Source organism: Bombina bombina, chromosome 5 (assembly GCF_027579735.1).
Source record: "Bombina bombina isolate aBomBom1 chromosome 5, aBomBom1.pri, whole genome shotgun sequence".
Lineage (NCBI taxonomy): Eukaryota > Metazoa > Chordata > Amphibia > Anura > Bombinatoridae > Bombina > Bombina bombina.
Genome location: NC_069503.1, coordinates 422,722,278 through 422,741,433, shown reverse-complemented (window position 1 = coordinate 422,741,433; position 19,156 = coordinate 422,722,278). Strand labels below are relative to the sequence as shown.

At 40.1% G+C, this 19,156-nt stretch overlaps 1 protein-coding gene across 1 annotated transcript in view; it reads left to right on the top strand.

Annotated features, from left to right (window-relative positions):
- Positions 1-19,156, top strand: part of TCAIM (T cell activation inhibitor, mitochondrial) — a 131,364-nt gene that overhangs the window by 100,883 nt on the left and 11,325 nt on the right. Inside the window, exon 9 of the mRNA XM_053714262.1 lies at positions 1,786-2,018. Within this exon, the coding sequence (XP_053570237.1) occupies positions 1,786-2,018 (233 nt within the window). The remainder of the gene's footprint in view (positions 1-1,785; positions 2,019-19,156) is intronic.

The window sequence follows — 19,156 nt, the reverse complement described above, 5'->3', positions numbered from 1 at the left end:
AGGCATGCAGAAGTAGCGCGTTCACACTGACAGGGCAGACACAGGCGAGCTTACAGCCCAGGACACATCCCAGCGTCGCCGTTAAAGGGACATGAAATCCAATTTTGTTTCTTTTATGGTTCCAATAGATCACTGGTTTTCAAACCTGTCCTCAGGCTTCCCCAACAGGCCAGATTTTCAGGATTACCTTGGGTGAGAGCAGGTAAAATAACCATGGTTACTAATCCGCTGATTATCTCACCTGTGCTCTAGTTCAGATATACTCAAAATCGGTTCTATTTCTATTATCACATTTGCTTTGTTCTCTTGGTATCTTTTGTTAAGAAGCAGGGACATAAGGTCTGGAGCACTATATGGCAGCAGTTCTGCATGGATGCTATGTACGTGTAAGAACACTATATGAAAGCACTATTTCCTGTGCTCCAGACACATATCTAGGTATCTCTTCAAAAAAGAGTAACGTGGGAAAGAAGCGTAATTTATATATTTGTGACATTTATATTAAAGCGAAAATTAAACTTTCATGATTCAGAAAGAGCATGCAGTTCTGAATCTGACTTTCCAATTTACTTACATTTTCAAATGTGCAGATTTTTCTTATATGCGCACTTTCTGAGGCACCAGCTACTACTGAGCATTTGCACAGAGTTTACCTATTCTAGTATTTGATTGGTTGATGACTGTCACATGATACAGGGGGCTAGCAAATGGGAATACTGCTTATTTGAAATTCAGAGTGAGTGTTATTGTATTGTCTTTTTATTATGCACTTATTCAATTCTACTCTATTTAATGGTCCTTTAATCAACCACTCAAATGTGACCTTGTGCCTCAGAGTTGATGTTTGTCTGAAAAGTTTTATATTTTACATGATTTTTTTTAACATTTACACAATAGGGGAAATATCAGGAATAATTTATAGTAGGGTTCATTGGTTGTTGTTGTTTTTTTCACTCCAATGGCCAGCGTGGCCTCTCATTTTATAAAGAAGACACCAGATTTATTTAGATGAATGTTCTGTTTCTACATATAATTTAGTAGATAATAATTAATCAAATAATCTAAAACATTTTATGTTTTTTTTTGTTGTTGTAATGAAATATAATGTTTCACAAGGATGTTTGATCTTTTGCTATATATTATGTGGCCCCTGCAGTGTTGACAACACTAATATTACTTGTCACCTTGCAGCTGGCACAACTAATTCCATTAACTCCTTACAAACAAGAGAGTTTTGCAATGCATTGTGTTGTAGACCGTTCTGGCATCCAGCATATTAACCCTAGCCACATTGTCCAGACTTACCTTTTTGTTCAGATGGGCAAGTGGCATCATTGAATATTGTCACTGTCGTGGGTGACAAGATTTTCTTACACGTATGATCGAATTGCTCAATATTTTGACAATGCTAATTTTTCAGATGATTTTTGTGCTGTTCCATTATCTCTAATACCATCCCTTTTAAGAAAGGAACAATAAAATCTGTTATGTCAATTGTTAGGGTAGAATTAGCCAAATGAATAACATACTAAACAATAAAGTGATTTATATTGAATGGTTTAAATTTGTTTCTAGCACCTCTTGGGAGCGTTCTATCCATTATCATGTTGTGTTTAATAAATTATTTCTGTTACCTAACCATAAAATAAATCAGTTGTTTTAGGTTTTCGCACTAAACTGTATAAAGCTGTGAGTTTATGTTATCATATTTGGTTGCTTTTATAATTACTTTTAAAGCAAGCTACTTCATATAATGTTCATCGCTTGATTTTCCTTATGTGCAAGCTTTTCGAGAGGTTGCCCAGTTACTATCACCTTCAGAAGAAGTTACTGCATCTACAAGAAAGAATAAGTCATCTCCTAGGGGGAATAGAAATCTTACATATGGAGGAACTACAGCCACTGTTGACAATAGAAGAATACTATTCAACCTTAGATGCGTTTTGCAACAAGCTGTTAAAGAGAAGAGTGCCCATCCATCCTCGTAGTTTGCGTGGCCTTCAAATGATACTTGAGAAGTAAGTCATTAAAGCTCTTCATATTGGCCTTCTAGGTATATCCCAGCACATTAAATGGATATAAAACAGTATTTTTATTGTTGTATTAAAAATGCTCTAAGAAGTGGGTTACACTTAATAGAAATCATTAGTCATCATTTTAAAATTATTTGACCTTTTATTTTCTTCTTTTTTTTTTAACTTTATTTGTGATGTGTCCATTAATTTCTGTCAAAGCCCTACAAGGGGGCTGAGGTCTCTACAGGAAAGCATATCTAGTTTATTGTCCTAAAACTTCTAGAATAACATGAGCTGGTTTACTAGTAAGTGAAAGCTAGAGAGACAGGCTACACTGAGAATTTCTAAGTGCTCATTTTGCAAGAAAACAAGTAATTGTTTGCTTTTTTTTAACGAAATCTGTTTTTTTATGTTTACTTTACTTTGATTTACAATATATATTTTTACTAAAGGATAACTGTTTCATATTCTTTTAAACCTATACAGTACTCACACAATTTATTTTATGCCTATGAAGAAGAAGCATTTAAACGTGTGAAAATGTTTTATCTAAAAAAGTCTATGTAAAATCTTTTTAAACACTTGTCTACTTTGTATTATTGCTTTACTGAATAAGAGAGAGAGGTCTCCGCAACCCTGATAAGACAATTTTAATTTTATTCAACATAGGAATTAGAAGTTAAAATATATATATATATCATTTTACATGTCCTCTTTTAGATTAATAAAAAAAAACATTCCAATTTATTATGAAATCTCTAAACATTTACTAATACATCAAACGTGGGTTTACTGTCTGGTTGTGTGTGTCTACATGGCATGAACAGTTAATGACTATTCACAAAGCTGCAAGGATGAATATTCTTTCATAATCAAACTTTAATATACCAGTATTTAATTTTGCATTCAGATGTGATCTTGTGACTAGAAAAAAAAACAACGTATTTTTAACTGTCCTTTATGTTAAAATATTTTATATTCAAAGATCATCACAAAACATATTAAAGAATATCATCCCTGTTTCATGCCGTTTTTTTATATGTATGAGCCTGGAGTGATGATCTATAGCTCTGACTGTAGCTGTGGGTTTGGAATATATACTTTGTAGAGCTGTAGTAAAGGGTCCCGTGAATCCCATCTTGTCCAAAACTGAAAACATGTATATCGATTCAATTCTATTAAGCGCCTTATCCGCGTCCATTGATAGAACCAATAGTTGTGATTATGTGTCTAACATTATCTGGCGCCTTTCTACCTGCCACAAATCCAACCAGATCCGGGTGAACTATATCTGGTAAAATGGGTTTGAGTCTATTTGCCAATATCTTGGTTAATATCTTTAGGTCCTGGTTTATGAGAGATATGGGTCTATAGCTAGTTCACCACTTCGAATTCTTTCCTGGTTGGGTATTACAACTATCCTGGCTCTGAGAATCTCGGGGGGGGGTATCTCGTGTCCCTGCATAATATGATTGGAGAATTTGACTAGATAGGGAAGTAAAGAGGACTTAATCAATTTGCAATATTCCCCCGGGAGACCATCAGGACCCAGGGGCCTTGCCTGGTTTCAGGTCTTTATTGGCCCGCTGAACCTCCGCTATCATTATTGCCTGATTTAAATTATCTCTGTTCGTCTCTGTTAAAGAAGGTAGTTGGGCCTTGTCTAAGAATTGTGCTAATAGGGTTGTAGTCTGTGTGGATTGAGTCACCTTAGTTCTGTCGTATAAGTCACTGTAGTATTTGGCAAAACAATCCACTATCTCTTGTGGATGTGTGGTTATGGTGCCGTCATCTTTCTGAAATTGGGATATAGCCTCTAATCTCAGTTTTTCGCGGATTTTGTTTGCCATGTATCTATCTGGTTTATTAGAGTATATATAGTAGTTAGCTTTAAGTCGAAATGCTGCTTTAACCGCTTGGTCATTGAGTAAGTTGGCTAATGTTGTGCGTTTATCCTGTAGTTGTTTTAGAATGGCCTTAGATTGTGTGAGTCTGTGTTGTTTCTCCTTGGAGCACTAATCTTTGGGTGTTTGTCTTCTTGATAAAGGCTGATTTATTTATTTTATGAGTAGCCTTCTTAAAAAGGTTTTGTGAGCAGCCCATGTCGAAATAGGGTTGTCCGTCGTCCCTGTATTATTTTCCCAATACTCCAACATGTATCGTGTGATAGCCTGTTGAATTATAGGGTCCTTCAGACAGGAGGGGTCATACGTCCAGGATTTGGTCCTATTAGAGTTCTGCAAGCCCCCCAATTTGTTGTATTATTGAGTGGTCCGACCACACACAGGAGTGTATAGTAGCTGAGTCTAGGGTGGGCTGTAAAATTTGGCTGACGAATATGTAATCTAGCTTTGTGTATGTCTTATGTGCCGCTGAATAGTATGTGGTGTTTTTGTACAGGGTTTCCCAAGAATCAATTAAGGAATGTGTCGCTAGGTGGTTTAATATCACTTTAGTTATTTTATATTGTCTGTTTTGTTTGTGGGTTATTAAGTGGAGGCGATTTCTGAGGTGCGACGCGAGATCCACATTGAAATCCCCCGCTAGTATTGTCCTTGTCTGAGACCAACTTGTTAGCTGTTGTGCTATTTGTTAGAAGAAGGCATCTTGCTTATCATTAGGGGCATAAACCTTGCAGAATAAAATGTCAGTATTTTGGATCTGGCCTCTAACTAACTATTAAAAATCTGCCTTCTTTGTCCTCGATTGTTTCGGTATGTATATAGGGTATAGAGGAATGTATGAGTATTGAAACCCCTAGTTTTTTAGAATCAGTTGTGGCATGGTAGTGATGTGGAAATTCCCTTGTCCAATATCTGGGTTTCTGTGAGTTTAAAAAGTGTGTTTCCTAGAGGAAAATCACATTAGCTTTTAGAAGCTTATACTGTGTAAGTGCTGTCCTGCGTTTAATGTCTGAGTTCAGCCCTCTGACATTATGCGATGACAAATTAATGGCCCAAGAATCCATTGACAGTGTAAAAGCTGTAGCAATTAGAATGGTTAATGCCTTCTGTCCTACATGTGTGTTGGAGTGAGTGACCCCTATTCCGCCCAGGTTTTGCTGAACCGGAACATATCGCTAGAGTGGGTACTTTAGTGTAATTCTCAATTCTCCTCCTCAACCTGCATGACACAACAAACAAGCATGAGTGTAGATGGCAAATCAGTGACCAATTAAACATAGCAAGTTTACAGCATGAATAAATCCATGCTGGATAAACCATCATAAATAAAACAGTAACATATTGCATAAAAACATCTGCAAAAAAAATGTAACTCAGAACTATAAACTTCTGGCATTGAAAAAATACACATTGGGGTTAATGTGCATGGCAATGATATATGTTGTAAGTATATTCTATTCTGAAAGTGTGCGCAGATTTCCTAGGGTAGATCCTTGAGTGCACAATAATAGGAGTGATATACATTGTTTACAATACAAAGGTCTACAGTAAAGTTCTGAATTTGGCTGCCTTAGCCGGGAAGTACGGATCTCTACTGTGTCTTTTCACCTCTTCTTCCCATCCCCTTCCACCCCCTTTTACCCATTGGGTATGTCCATCTTGAATCAAAGCAGTCACAGCAACCTCTAAAGCAGTATACATATAAAAAGCTATACTCCTCTGTAGATCGTCTTCTGCAGAGAGATTCCTATCAGGTGAAGTCCCTCATTATGATGATGCTGCTGATGAGCTCTTCCAGCAGGTTTCCTGTAGTCAAACTACTGAGTCATATGAAACTCATGTTTTTTGCTTTTTCTTTGGAACTTTCAACCATTTCCCCCTAGATGAAGATCCTTGCTGCGTGGAGGTATGAGATATGCTGCTCTCCTGAGGTGGATTTGGAAGCTCCGGACAGTCCACTTTTAAATATTCGCATATCTCTGGAATCTCTGATGGATTTCTAAATGAGATTTCAGAACAATGGAAAATTATCATGTTATTACTAAACTATCCTGCACCCCACTGTGAGTGTAATTTATTCTGCTGGCTGTGTTTACTTAGACTATTCAATAGCTGAGACTCCAGTATCAAAACTTTCAGTATAGGTTGGGAAACCACAGGCTAAATCAGCTATTTCAAAGGACAAAATAGGGGTAAAGGAGCTACTTGTAAACAATTTAATACACTCCAGCAGGTAAAATGAAAAATAATTGGGAACAATTTAATCGATATATCCACTGTTTCAGTTTGTAACAACTTTTTGTGTCTATTTCCTCCTCTCCTCAAGTGAGGTACATGGTCTATCAGCATAGTTCTCATACTGGCCACAGTGTGGCCTGCTTGCACAAAATGTTGTGCAACCGGCTGGTCAGAGGTTTCTTTCTTGATGCCCTCTCGAATGGAGCAGTGATAGTTTGCCATCCTCTCTCTGAATGTGGTTCAGGTCTTACCCACATACACCAGGGAGCACGGACAAGAAAGTGTATACATCACAAATTCACTTGTGCATGATAATCGATGATGTATCTTATACTTCTTCCCTGTGTATGGGTGATGGAAGCTTGGTCTGGTGAGCATGCTGTTACAGGTGGTGCAATCTCCACATTTATAGCATCCCAACTTCCTTTTCCCATCTGTCCAGGTGCCTTTTTGATAACAGGTCACAGGATCATTGTGCACTAATAGATCCCTTAGGTTGGGTGCCTTCTTGTAGACCACCCTTGGAGCTTCCATTTGTGTGAATGGTAACGCTTTATCTGACTTGACTATATTCCAATTCCTTTTAATGTATTGTTCAATCGCCTTGTGTAAAGGTGAATAAGTTGTTACAAAGTTCACTCTCTCTGTCTTTGTTCTCTCAGATTACCCTTTGTGCAGTAGTATCAGTAAGTTGGTTATGGGCCTCAGTGATAGCTTTAGACTGATAGCCCCTCTGTTTTAATTTCATCTTCATATCATTCTCTTGTACCTTCCTAGTTTCTTCCAGTGTGTTATTACGTGCCACCCTCATGAGCTGAGAAGAGATCACACTCTTTTTTTGATGTAATGGGTTAAAACTTTGTGCAGATAATAAATCATTTTTATCTGTAGGCTTAGTATATAGTGTTGTGGTAAAGGTAAACGTATCATTGTCATCATGTTTGATAATATTAAGATCCAAAAAAGATATGTTGACCCTATCAAACTCGAACTTAAATCTAATAGGGGAGTTAGTACTATTCAACATGTCTATCCAAGCAATAAGTGAGTCTGTGGACCCCCTACATACTAGGAACACATCATCAATATATCTAACGTAGAATTTAATCTGGGGAATAGTTAGCGTTCTCATGACATGTGTTTCATACCATAGCATATGTAAGTTGGCATATGCTGGTGCCATATTTGAACCCATAGCGGTTCCTGTTATCTGGAGATAAAAATCATCTTCAAACTTGAAATAGTTCTTTTCTAGACAGAATGTTAATAGTTCCAACAAAAAATTCAATGGGCGGGCCCGCATATGCCAAGGAAGTGCTCAAGATGGATCTGACAGCCTGCATACCCTCCACATGAGGAATGACCGTATACAGGCTGTCAACATCCATCGTGACCAGAAGATCATCATGTTCGAGCCACGTGATATCCAACAGACTTCTGATCAAGGTGGCAGAGTCAAGCAAAAAAGAAAAGGATTCCTTTACAACAGGCTGAAGATGGTGATCAATATATTCAGCCACATGTGAACAAAGAGATCCTCTGGCAGACACAATAGGTCTGCAAGGAGGATTCTCCAGTGACTTATGAATTTTCGGTAGTGGATATAATACCGGTATTATCGGGTATCACACATTCATAAACTCATATTCCTTTTCATTTACATATCCTGCCTCTAAACCACAATCAAGAATCACTGTTAATGCTTTCTGAAAGCTATTGGTCGGGTTTCCTCTCAATTTATTATAAACTGTGGTGTCCGTCAATTGTCTGTGTACTTCTTTTCTATAGTCACAATAATTTTGAAAAACTATAGAGCCGCCTTTATCGTCAGCCTGTATGATGATATTCTTGTCATATTTAAGGCTCTGTAGTGCTAACGTCTCCTCTCTATCCAAATTAGAGAAATGTGTTTCTATCTGGGCTTGCTCACAATCACTGGTCAATATCCTAATGAAACTGCGTAATGAAGGATGAGTAGTGGAGGGCTCAAAGATAGAAGGTGACCTGAAGGTGTCAACAATTGTCTGTGCCTTGTCATGAAAAAAATCACGTAATTTGAGTGGTCTCTGCAACTTGTAAATATCAACATTTGTCCTAAATTTGTCTATTTTGGGAGTAGGGACAAAGGACAGACCCCTGTTGAGAACCTTCATTTCACCCTCAATCAACACATGATCACTTAAGTTGTACACAATATTCATTTGCATTTGGGAAGTTTTTTCTTTGTGGTCTCCCCTTCTAACGTGGCTCCTCCATCGTTTTTTGTCAAAGGTATGGGGGGTTTGCCTGCCGACCGACTGGTTATCCCTCCTAAAGGGCCACTCAAATTGAGCTTTTCTGTTTTGACTACTGTTGTCACCCTCAGATGTCTCTCCACCACTACTATCTACCGTGTCCACAATCTTTCTACCTCTGTATTGTCTTCTACGTCTAAATTGATATTGTGTTTCCTCCTTACCATATAGCCACTAAAGTCTTTTCTCCCGATAATCAGTTTCTACGGTAACTAATTTGCTATTCTTAAAATTCAGCAAATCATTTTTATATTTAGCCAATTGTACTGTATCTCTAATTTATTGACCCAATTTTCACTGCTATCCTCAGTTATAATGTGGTAACTGGTCTGCTTGATTTGTTTAATCTCCTTTTTAACTAGCACACATAATCTATTGGTTTCTTCAATTACTAGGAGAATGAGATCATAGGAACTTGTATTTAATATTGAGCACCATTTCCTGCAGAAATCGGGATTAGTTCTGCCTATAGTGGGAATATTCCTAATCCGAAAACCTCTAGGGATCTGCCTGTTTCTATGATAATTAGATAAATAGACTAAATGTAAATGGTGGTCAAGTTCTTTTTTTTGTAAATTTAATAACGTGTGATACACATCCAAGGGTAACTCACCCCTCAGCTCATGAAGGTCAGCCACTACACGTATGCGTTCAGCATCCTCCTCTGAGAAGATGAAAGAATCTTTGTTAACAGAGTCATCATAATCTGTGTTAGCCATCTGTTGAGAGGCAGTTGCCATCTCCATTATAGAACAGTCCCAAAAATATATATAAACGTTAAAAAGCCACTTAAAATCTTGAGGCCCAAACCAACCTTACTAATGCAAAAGCAATCAGCCGATTTTGTCTTCAATAAAACCAATTGCACATATGGTAAAAGGCAAATGTAGTAATTACTATATCCAGTTCATAAATCACAGTCGAAAATTATCCTTATCAAGGCAATGTCAGTCCACATAGCAAAATCTGTGTGTGGGGTGCAATTCAGAAAATTCACATAAAGCAATTTTCAAAAAGCATTGCACTCACCAATCCAGAATGTGTAGTACCGGGGTGCTGTGTAGAAAATAGCAAAGTTGAAATCCATTCATCCAGAACAGAAAACTGCACTCACCAGATTTTTATAGGAATAAAAAGTCCTTTTATTGATACAAAGTTAAAACATGAATAACCCCAAACGTTTTGACACCCACTGTGGCGCCTTGTTCACTGGGAGCTAAAGTGCAAAAAAGTGTATAGTGTTCACCACTACCCCCACCTCTATAAATACCCATAGTGCTCTTAGTTCACAGTGCTAAGGCCAATCATCAACGATCTTTAACACCTGTTAGTACTCATCCTAACTTTACTTTAACAGCCTCCTATTCAAGCATCGTCATCATTACTATTACACCAAACAAGTAATATATCCAAGATCATAATTAAATAAGCCCTAATGATGTTGCTATCTAAATTAAAAACAAACACATATCCAATGTTTAAACTATGTTAATGCACACAGCGTGGGTAACGTGACACGCTATCGGGAGAACAACACGCCCCCTGCAAGCACATGGCTAATTATACTAACCAATACAACCATTGGCTACGTAATTGCTACGTCACGTATATCGTCGCCTTCACGCCCACCTGGATGTAAATACATAGTAAAAAACTCAGCCTATCACAGTGGTGAACACTATACACTTTTTTGCACTTTAGCTCCCAGTGAACAAGGCGCCAGTGGGTGCCGAAACGTTTGGGGTTATTCATGTTTTAACTTTGTATCAATAAAAGGACTTTTTCTTTCTATGAAAATCCGGTGAGTGCAGTGTTCTGTTCTGGATGAATGGATTTCAACTTTGCTATTTTCTACACAGCACCCCGGTACTACACATTCTGGATTGGTGAGTGCATTCCTTTTGGACATTGCTATATATATATATATATATGTATATGTTTCTTCTGTTATGTGTGATCAGTCCACGGGTCATCATTACTTCTGGGATATAACTCCTCCCCAACAGGAAATGCAAGAGGATTCACCCAGCAGAGCTGCATATAGCTCCTCCCCTCTACGTCAGTCCCAGTCATTCTCTTGCACCCAACGACTAGATAGGATGTGTGAGAGGACTATGGTGATTATACTTAGTTTTTATGACTTCAATCAAAAGTTTGTTATTTTAAAATAGCACCGGAGCGTGTTATTACTTCTCTGGCAGAGTTTGAGGAAGAATCTGACAGAGATTTTTTACTATGATTTTAACCGGAGTCGTTAAGATCATATTGCTGTTCTCGACCATCTGAGGGAGGTAAAGGCTTCAGATCAGGGGACAGCGGGCAGATGAATCTGCATTGAGGTATGTGGCAGTTTTTATTTTCTGAATGGAATTGATGAGAAAAGCCTGCCATACCGTTAAAATGACATGTATGTATACACTTCAGTATTCTGGGGATGGTATTTCACCGGAACTACTGTGTTAAGGTCACTAATCCTTTTAATAACTATTCTCATGTTAAACGTTTTTGCTGGAATGTAGAATCGTTTACATTGCTGAGGTACTGTGTGAATAAATGTTTGGGCATTATTTTCCACTTGGCAGTTTTTTGCTTTAATTGTGACAGTTTCGTTTCTCTTCACTGCTGTGTGGGAGAGGGAGGGGCCGTTTTTGGCGCTCTTTGCTACGCATCAAAAAATTCCAGTCAGCTACTTTTATATGTCCTGCATGATCCGGTTCATTTCTGACAGATCTCAGGGGTCTTCAAACTTCTTTGAAGGGAGGTAAATTCTCTCAGCAGAGCTGTGAGAATTCTTATAGTGACTGTGTATAAAAAAAACGTTGTTTTGTTTTCTTATGTACAAATTTAATTAGTGTTGTTTTTTACTAATGGGAACAAACCTTTGCTAAAAGTTGTGTTGTTTTAAAATTTGATGCAATAACTGTTTTTCAGTTCATTATTTCAACTGTCATTTAATCGTTAGTACCTCTTTGAGGCACAGTACGTTTTTTGCTAAAAAAGATTATAACCAAGTTGTAAGTTTTTTGCTAGTGTGTTAAACATGTCTGACTCAGAGGAAGATATCTGTGTCATTTGTTCCAATGCCAAGGTGGAGCCCAATAGAAATTTATGTACTAACTGTATTGATGCTACTTTAAATAAAAGTCAATCTGTACAATGTGAACAAATTTCACCAAACAGCGAGGGGAGAGTTATGCCGACTAACTCGCCTCACGCGACAGTACCTGCATCTCCCGCCCGGGAGGTGCGTGATATTTTGGCGCCTAGTACATCTGGGCGGCCATTACAGATAACATTACAAGATATGGCTACTGTTATGACTGAAGTTTTGTCTAAATTACCTGAACTAAGAGGCAAGCGTGATCACTCTGGGGTGAGAACAGAGTGCGCTGACAATGCTAGGGCCATGTCTGATACTGCGTCACAGCTCGCAGAGCATGAGGACGGAGAGCTTCATTCTGTGGGTGACGGTTCTGATCCAAACAGATTGGACTCAGATATTTCAAATTTTAAATTTAAATTGGAGAACCTCCGTGTACTACTAGGGGAGGTCTTAGCAGCTCTCAACGATTGTAACACTGTTGCAATACCAGAGAAACTGTGTAGGTTGGATAAATACTTTGCGGTACCGGCGAGTACTGACGTTTTTCCTATACCTAAGAGACTAACTGAAATTGTTACTAAGGAGTGGGATAGACCCGGTGTGCCGTTCTCACCCCCTCCAATATTTAGAAAGATGTTTCCAATAGACGCCACCACTCGGGACTTATGGCAAACGGTCCCCAAGGTGGAGGGAGCAGTTTCTACTTTAGCTAAGCGTACCACTATCCCGGTGGAGGATAGCTGTGCTTTCTCAGATCCAATGGATAAAAAATTAGAGGGTTACCTTAAGAAAATGTTTGTTCAACAAGGTTTTATATTACAACCCCTTGCATGTATCGCGCCGATTACGGCTGCGGCAGCATTTTGGATTGAGTCGCTTGAAGAGAACCTTAGTTCCTCTACGCTAGACGACATTACGGACAGGCTTAGAGTCCTTAAACTAGCTAATTCTTTCATTTCGGAGGCCGTAGTACATTTAACCAAACTTACGGCTAAGAACTCAGGATTCGCCATACAGGCACGCAGGGCACTGTGGCTAAAATCCTGGTCAGCTGATGTTACTTCTAAGTCCAAATTACTTAATATACCTTTCAAGGGGCAGTCCTTATTCGGGCCCGGTTTGAAAGAAATTATCGCTGACATTACGGGAGGTAAGGGCCACGCCCTACCTCAAGACAAGGCCAAAGCTAAGGCTAGACAGTCTAATTTTCGTCCCTTTCGGAATTTCAAAACAGGAGCAGCATCAACCTCCACTGCACCAAAACAGGAAGGAGCTGTTGCTCGTTACAGGCAAGGCTGGAAGCCTAACCAGTCCTGGAACAAAAGCAAGCAGGCCAGGAAACCTGCTGCTGCCCCAAAGACAGCATGAACCGAGAGCCCCCGATCCGGGACCGGATCTAGTAGGGGGCAGACTCTCTCTCTTCGCCCAGGCCTGGGCAAGAGATGTTCAGGATCCCTGGGCACTAGAGATCATATCTCAGGGATACCTTCTAGACTTCAAATTATCTCCCCCAAGAGGGAGATTTCATCTGTCAAGGTTGTCAACAAACCAGATAAAGAAAGAAGCGTTTCTACGCTGCGTACAAGATCTGTTAACAATGGGAGTGATCCATCCGGTTCCGTGGTCGGAACAAGGACAAGGGTTCTACTCAAACCTGTTTGTGGTTCCCAAAAAAGAGGGAACTTTCAGGCCAATCTTAGATTTAAAGACTCTAAACAAATTACTAAGAGTTCCATCGTTCAAAATGGAAACTATTCGGACTATTTTACCCATGATCCAAGAGGGTCAGTACATGACCACAGTGGATTTAAAGGATGCTTACCTTCACATACCGATCCACAAAGATCATCACCGGTATCTAAGGTTTGCCTTCTTAGACAGGCACTACCAGTTTGTAGCTCTTCCATTCGGATTGGCTACGGCTCCAAGAATCTTCACAAAGGTTCTGGGTGCCCTTCTAGCGGTACTAAGACCGCGAGGGATTTCGGTAGCTCCGTACCTAGACGACATTCTAATACAAGCTTCAAGCTTTCAAACTGCCAAGTCTCATACAGAGTTAGTTCTGGCATTTCTAAGGTCGCATGGATGGAAAGTGAACGAAAAGAAGAGTTCTCTCTTTCCTCTCACAAGAGTTCCATTCTTGGGGACTCTTATAGATTCTGTAGAAATGAAGATTTACCTGACAGAAGACAGGTTAACAAAACTTCAAAATGCATGCCGCGTCCTTCATTCCATTCAACACCCGTCAGTAGCTCAATGCATGGAGGTGATCGGCTTAATGGTAGCGGCAATGGACATAGTACCTTTTGCACGCCTACACCTCAGACCGCTGCAACTATGCATGCTAAGTCAGTGGAATGGGGATTACTCAGATTTGTCCCCTACTCTGAATCTGAATCAAGAGACCAGAAATTCTCTTCTATGGTGGCTTCATCGGCCACACCTGTCCAGGGGAATGCCATTCAGCAGGCCAGACTGGACAATTGTAACAACAGACGCCAGCCTACTAGGTTGGGGCGCTGTCTGGAATTCTCTGAAGGCTCAGGGACTATGGAATCAGGAGGAGAGTCTCCTTCCAATAAACATTCTGGAATTGAGAGCAGTTCTCAATGCCCTTCTGGCTTGGCCCCAGTTAATAACTCGGGGGTTCATCAGGTTTCAGTCGGACAACATCACGACTGTAGCTTACATCAACCATCAGGGAGGGACAAGAAGCTCCCTAGCAATGATGGAAGTATCAAAGATAATTCGCTGGGCAGAGTCTCACTCTTGCCACCTGTCAGCAATCCACATCCCGGGAGTGGAGAACTGGGAGGCGGATTTCTTGAGTCGCCAGACTCTTCATCCGGGGGAGTGGGAACTTCATCCGGAGGTCTTTGCCCAAATACTTCGACGTTGGGGCAAACCAGAGATAGATCTCATGGCGTCTCGCCAGAACGCCAAACTTCCTCGCTACGGGTCCAGATCCAGGGATCCGGGAGCAGTTCTGATAGATGCTTTGACAGCACCTTGGAACTTCAGGATGGCTTAGGTGTTTCCACCCTTCCCGCTGCTTCCTCGATTGATTGCCAAAATCAAACAGGAGAGAGCATCAGTAATTCTAATAGCACCTGCTTGGCCACGCAGGACTTGGTATGCAGATCTAGTGGACATGTCATCCTGTCCGCCTTGGTCTCTACCTCTGAGACAGGACCTTCTGATACAGGGTCCATTCAAACATCAAAATCTAACTTCTCTGAAGCTGACTGCTTGGAAATTGAACGCTTGATTTTATCAAAACGTGGTTTTTCTGAGTCGGTTATTGATACCCTGATTCAGGCTAGGAAGCCTGTTACCAGAAGGATTTACCATAAAATATGGCGGAAATACCTATACTGGTGCGAATCCAAAGGTTACTCCTGGAGTAAGGTTAGGATCGCTAGGATATTGTCTTTTCTACAAGAAGGTTTAGAAAAGGGTTTATCAGCTAGTTCATTAAAGGGACAGATTTCAGCTCTGTCCATCTTGTTACACAGACGTCTGTCAGAAAATCCAGACGTCCAGTCCTTTTGTCAGGCTTTAGCTAGGATCAAGCCTGTGTTTAAAGCTGTTGCTCCACCATGGAGTTTAAACTTAGTTCTTAACGTTTTACAGGGTGTTCCGTTTGAACCCCTTCATTCCATTGATATAAAAATGTTATCTTGGAAAGTTCTGTTTTTAATGGCTATTTCCTCGGCTCGAAGAGTCTCTGAGTTATCAGCCTTACATTGTGATTCCCCTTATCTGATTTTTCACTCAGACAAGGTAGTTCTGCGTACTAAACCTGGGTTCTTACCTAAGGTAGTCACTAACAGGAACATCAATCAAGAGATTGTTGTCCCATCCTTGTGTCCAAATCCTTCTTCAAAGAAGGAACGTCTTTTACACAATCTGGATGTAGTTCGTGCCCTCAAGTTCTACTTGCAGGCAACTAAAGATTTTCGCCAAACTTCTTCCTTGTTTGTCGTTTACTCTGGACAGAGGAGAGGTCAAAAAGCTTCTGCTACCTCTCTCTCTTTTTGGCTTCGTAGCATAATACGTTTAGCCTATGAGACTGCTGGACAGCAGCCTCCTGAAAGAATTACAGCTCACTCCACTAGAGCTGTGGCTTCCACTTGGGCCTTTAAGAATGAGGCCTCTGTTGAACAGATTTGCAAGGCTGCAACTTGGTCTTCGCTTCATACTTTTTCCAAATTTTACAAATTTGACACTTTTGCTTCTTCGGAGGCTATTTTTGGGAGAAAGGTTCTTCAGGCAGTGGTTCCTTCTGTATAATGAGCCTGCCTATCCCTCCCGTCATCCGTGTACTTTTGCTTTGGTATTGGTATCCCAGAAGTAATGATGACCCGTGGACTGATCACACATAACAGAAGAAAACATAATTTATGCTTACCTGATAAATTCCTTTCTTCTGTTGTGTGATCAGTCCACGGCCCGCCCTGTTTTAAGGCAGGTAAATATCTTTTAAATTATACTCCAGTCACCACTTCACCCTTGGTTACTCCTTTCTCGTTGTTTCTTGGTCGAATGACTGGGACTGACGTAGAGGGGAGGAGCTATATGCAGCTCTGCTGGGTGAATCCTCTTGCATTTCCTGTTGGGGAGGAGTTATATCCCAGAAGTAATGATGACCCGTGGACTGATCACACAACAGAAGAAAGGAATTTATCAGGTAAGCATAAATTATGTTTTTAAAGTTTATTGTAATGTTTTATTCAGAAAACAATAAAAAATTATTGTTAAAAAAAAAGCTGGTTTTACATGCTCGTGCACGATTTCGCCATAGACATCAATAGGGAGAGCCGGCTGAAAAAAAGCCTAACACCTGCAATAAAGGAACGTAAAGTTCCGTAACGCAGCCCCATTGATTACTATGGGGAAAAAAAATGTATGTTTACACCTAACATGAACCCTGAGTCTAAACACCCCTAATCTGCTGCCCCTGACATCACCGACACCTACATTACACTTATTAGCCCCTAATCTGCCGCCCCCGACATCGCTGCCACCTACCTACACTTATTAACCCCTAATCTGCCGCCCCCAATGTCGCCGCCACCTACTTACACTTATTAACCCCCAGACATCGTCGACACCTACATTATATTTATTAACTCCTAATCTGCCACCCCCAACATCGCCGACACCTACATTATACTTATTAACCCCTAATCTGCCGCCCCCGACATCGCCGACACCTATATTATACTTATTAAACCCTAATCTGCTGCCCCCAATATCGCTGACACCTACCTAAATTTATTAACCCCTAAACCTAACCCCAAGTCTAACCCTAACACCCACTAACTTTAATGTAATTAAAATAAATCTGAATAAAACCTACTATTAATAACTAAATAATTCCTATTTAAAACTGTAAAATAAACCCTAAGATAGCTACAATATAACTAATAGTTACATTGTAGCTTTCTTAGGTTTTATTTTTATTCTACAGGTACATTTGTATTTATTTTAACTAGGTAGAATAGTTACTAAACAAATTCCCCGAATGGAAACTTGGAAAGGGGCGCGCTGATAAATACTGTTAAGAGCGTGTATACACAAAAGTCAATGTTCAGATAATATGATATATAAAGTTTAACTCCCGGAGGGGAAAAATCACCCAAATTGGTGACTGATCAACGATTGTGAAACCGTCTTGGCAAGATCTGAAGATTGGACCGCTCCTCTGGTTCCCGGTGTGTGGGATATCTAGGTGATCAAATTAAAAGGAGAGGGCGCCTCATAGTGTGAATAAGTCTTGATAAGACCATATGGTACAAATTGAGAAGGCTTACCAGATAAAAATGCACCGTACTAGTGACCGGTGCCAGCAGGCGGACTAACTCTTGACAGTGGTTAGCACACTGATATGGCTCGTTGGTTCCACTGTGTCTGGATCTGTACCGGAATAGTCTCGGCTGTGCTCGAGGAACCCTTATCCCAAACAGTGGGTTAGTGTAGCTGTTAGCTTGCTGTGCGATCAAAAAGCAATGACAACTTCCGATCAAAGTAAAAATGACAGGCTTTTATTCGAACACTGCCAGTTCCTGGAGCACAGCTGAGACTATTCTGGTACAGATCCAGACACAGTGGAACCAACGAGCCATATCAGTGTGCTAACCACTGTTAAGAGTTAGTCTGTCTACTGGCACCGGTCACTAGTACGGTGCATCTTTATCCGGTAAGCCTTCTCAATTTGTACTATATGGTCTTATCAAGACTTATTCATACTATGAGGCGCCCTCTCCTTTTTCTTTGATCAGAATAGTTACTAAATAGTTATTAACTATTTACTAACTACCTAGCTAAAATAAATACAAATTTACCTGTAAAATAAAACCTAACCTGTCTTACACTAACACCTAACCTTACACTACAATTAAATCAATTACATAAATTAAATACAATTAACTAAATTACAAAAAAAACCCACTAAATTACACAAAATAAAAAAAGAAATGATCAGATATTTAAACTAATTACACCTAATCTAATAGCCCTATCAAAATAAAAAAAAGCCCCCCAAAATAAAAAAAAACCTAAACTAAACTACCAATAGCCCTTAAAATGGCCTTTTGCGGGGCATTGCCCCAAAGAAATCACCTCTTTTACCTGTAAAAAAACGACCCCCCAACAGTAAAACCCACCACCCACACAACCAACCCCCCAAATAAAATCCAAATAAAATCCTAACTAAAAAACCTAAACTCCCCATTACCCTGAAAAGGACATTTGGATGGACATTGCCCTTAAAAGGGCATTTAGCTCTTTTTCCACCCAAACCCTAATCTAAAAATAAAACCCACCCAATAAACCCTTTAAAAAGCCTAACACTAACCCCCAAAGATCCACTTACAGTTTTTGAAGACTCGACATCCATCTTTAACGAAGCCGGCAGAAGTCCTCAACGAAGCGGCAGAAGTCTTCATCCAACCGGGCAGAAGTTTTCATCCAACCGGGCAGAAGTCTTCATCCAGACGGCATCTTCTATCTTCATCCATCCGGTGCGGAGCGGGTCCATCTTCAAGACATCCAGCGTGGAGCATTCTCTTCAATCAACATCTTTTTGAACAGTGAATTCTCCTTTAAATGACGTCATCCAAGATTAGAAGATTAGAATTCTATCAGCCAATCGGAATTCAAGGGACGCCATCTTGGATGACGTCCTTTAAAGGAGAATTCATTGTTCAAGAAGACGTCGATTGAAGAGGATGCTCCGCGCCGAATGACTTGAAGATGGACCCGCTCTGCGCCGGATGGATGAAGATAGAAGATGCCGTCTGGATGAAGACTTCTGCCCGGTTGGATGAAGACTTCTGCCGGCTTCATTGAGGATGGATGTCGGGTCTTCAAAAACTGTAAGTGAATCTTCGGGGGTTAGTGTTAGGCTTTTTTAAGGGTTTATTGAGTGCGTTTTATTTTCAGATTAGGGTTTGGGCGGAAAAAGAGCTAAATGCCCATTTAAGGGCAATGCCCATCCAAATGCCCTTTTCAGGGCAATGGGTAGCTTAGGTTTTTTAGTTAGGATTTTATTTGGGGGGTTGGTTGTGTGGGTGGTGGGATTTACTGTTGGGGGTTGGT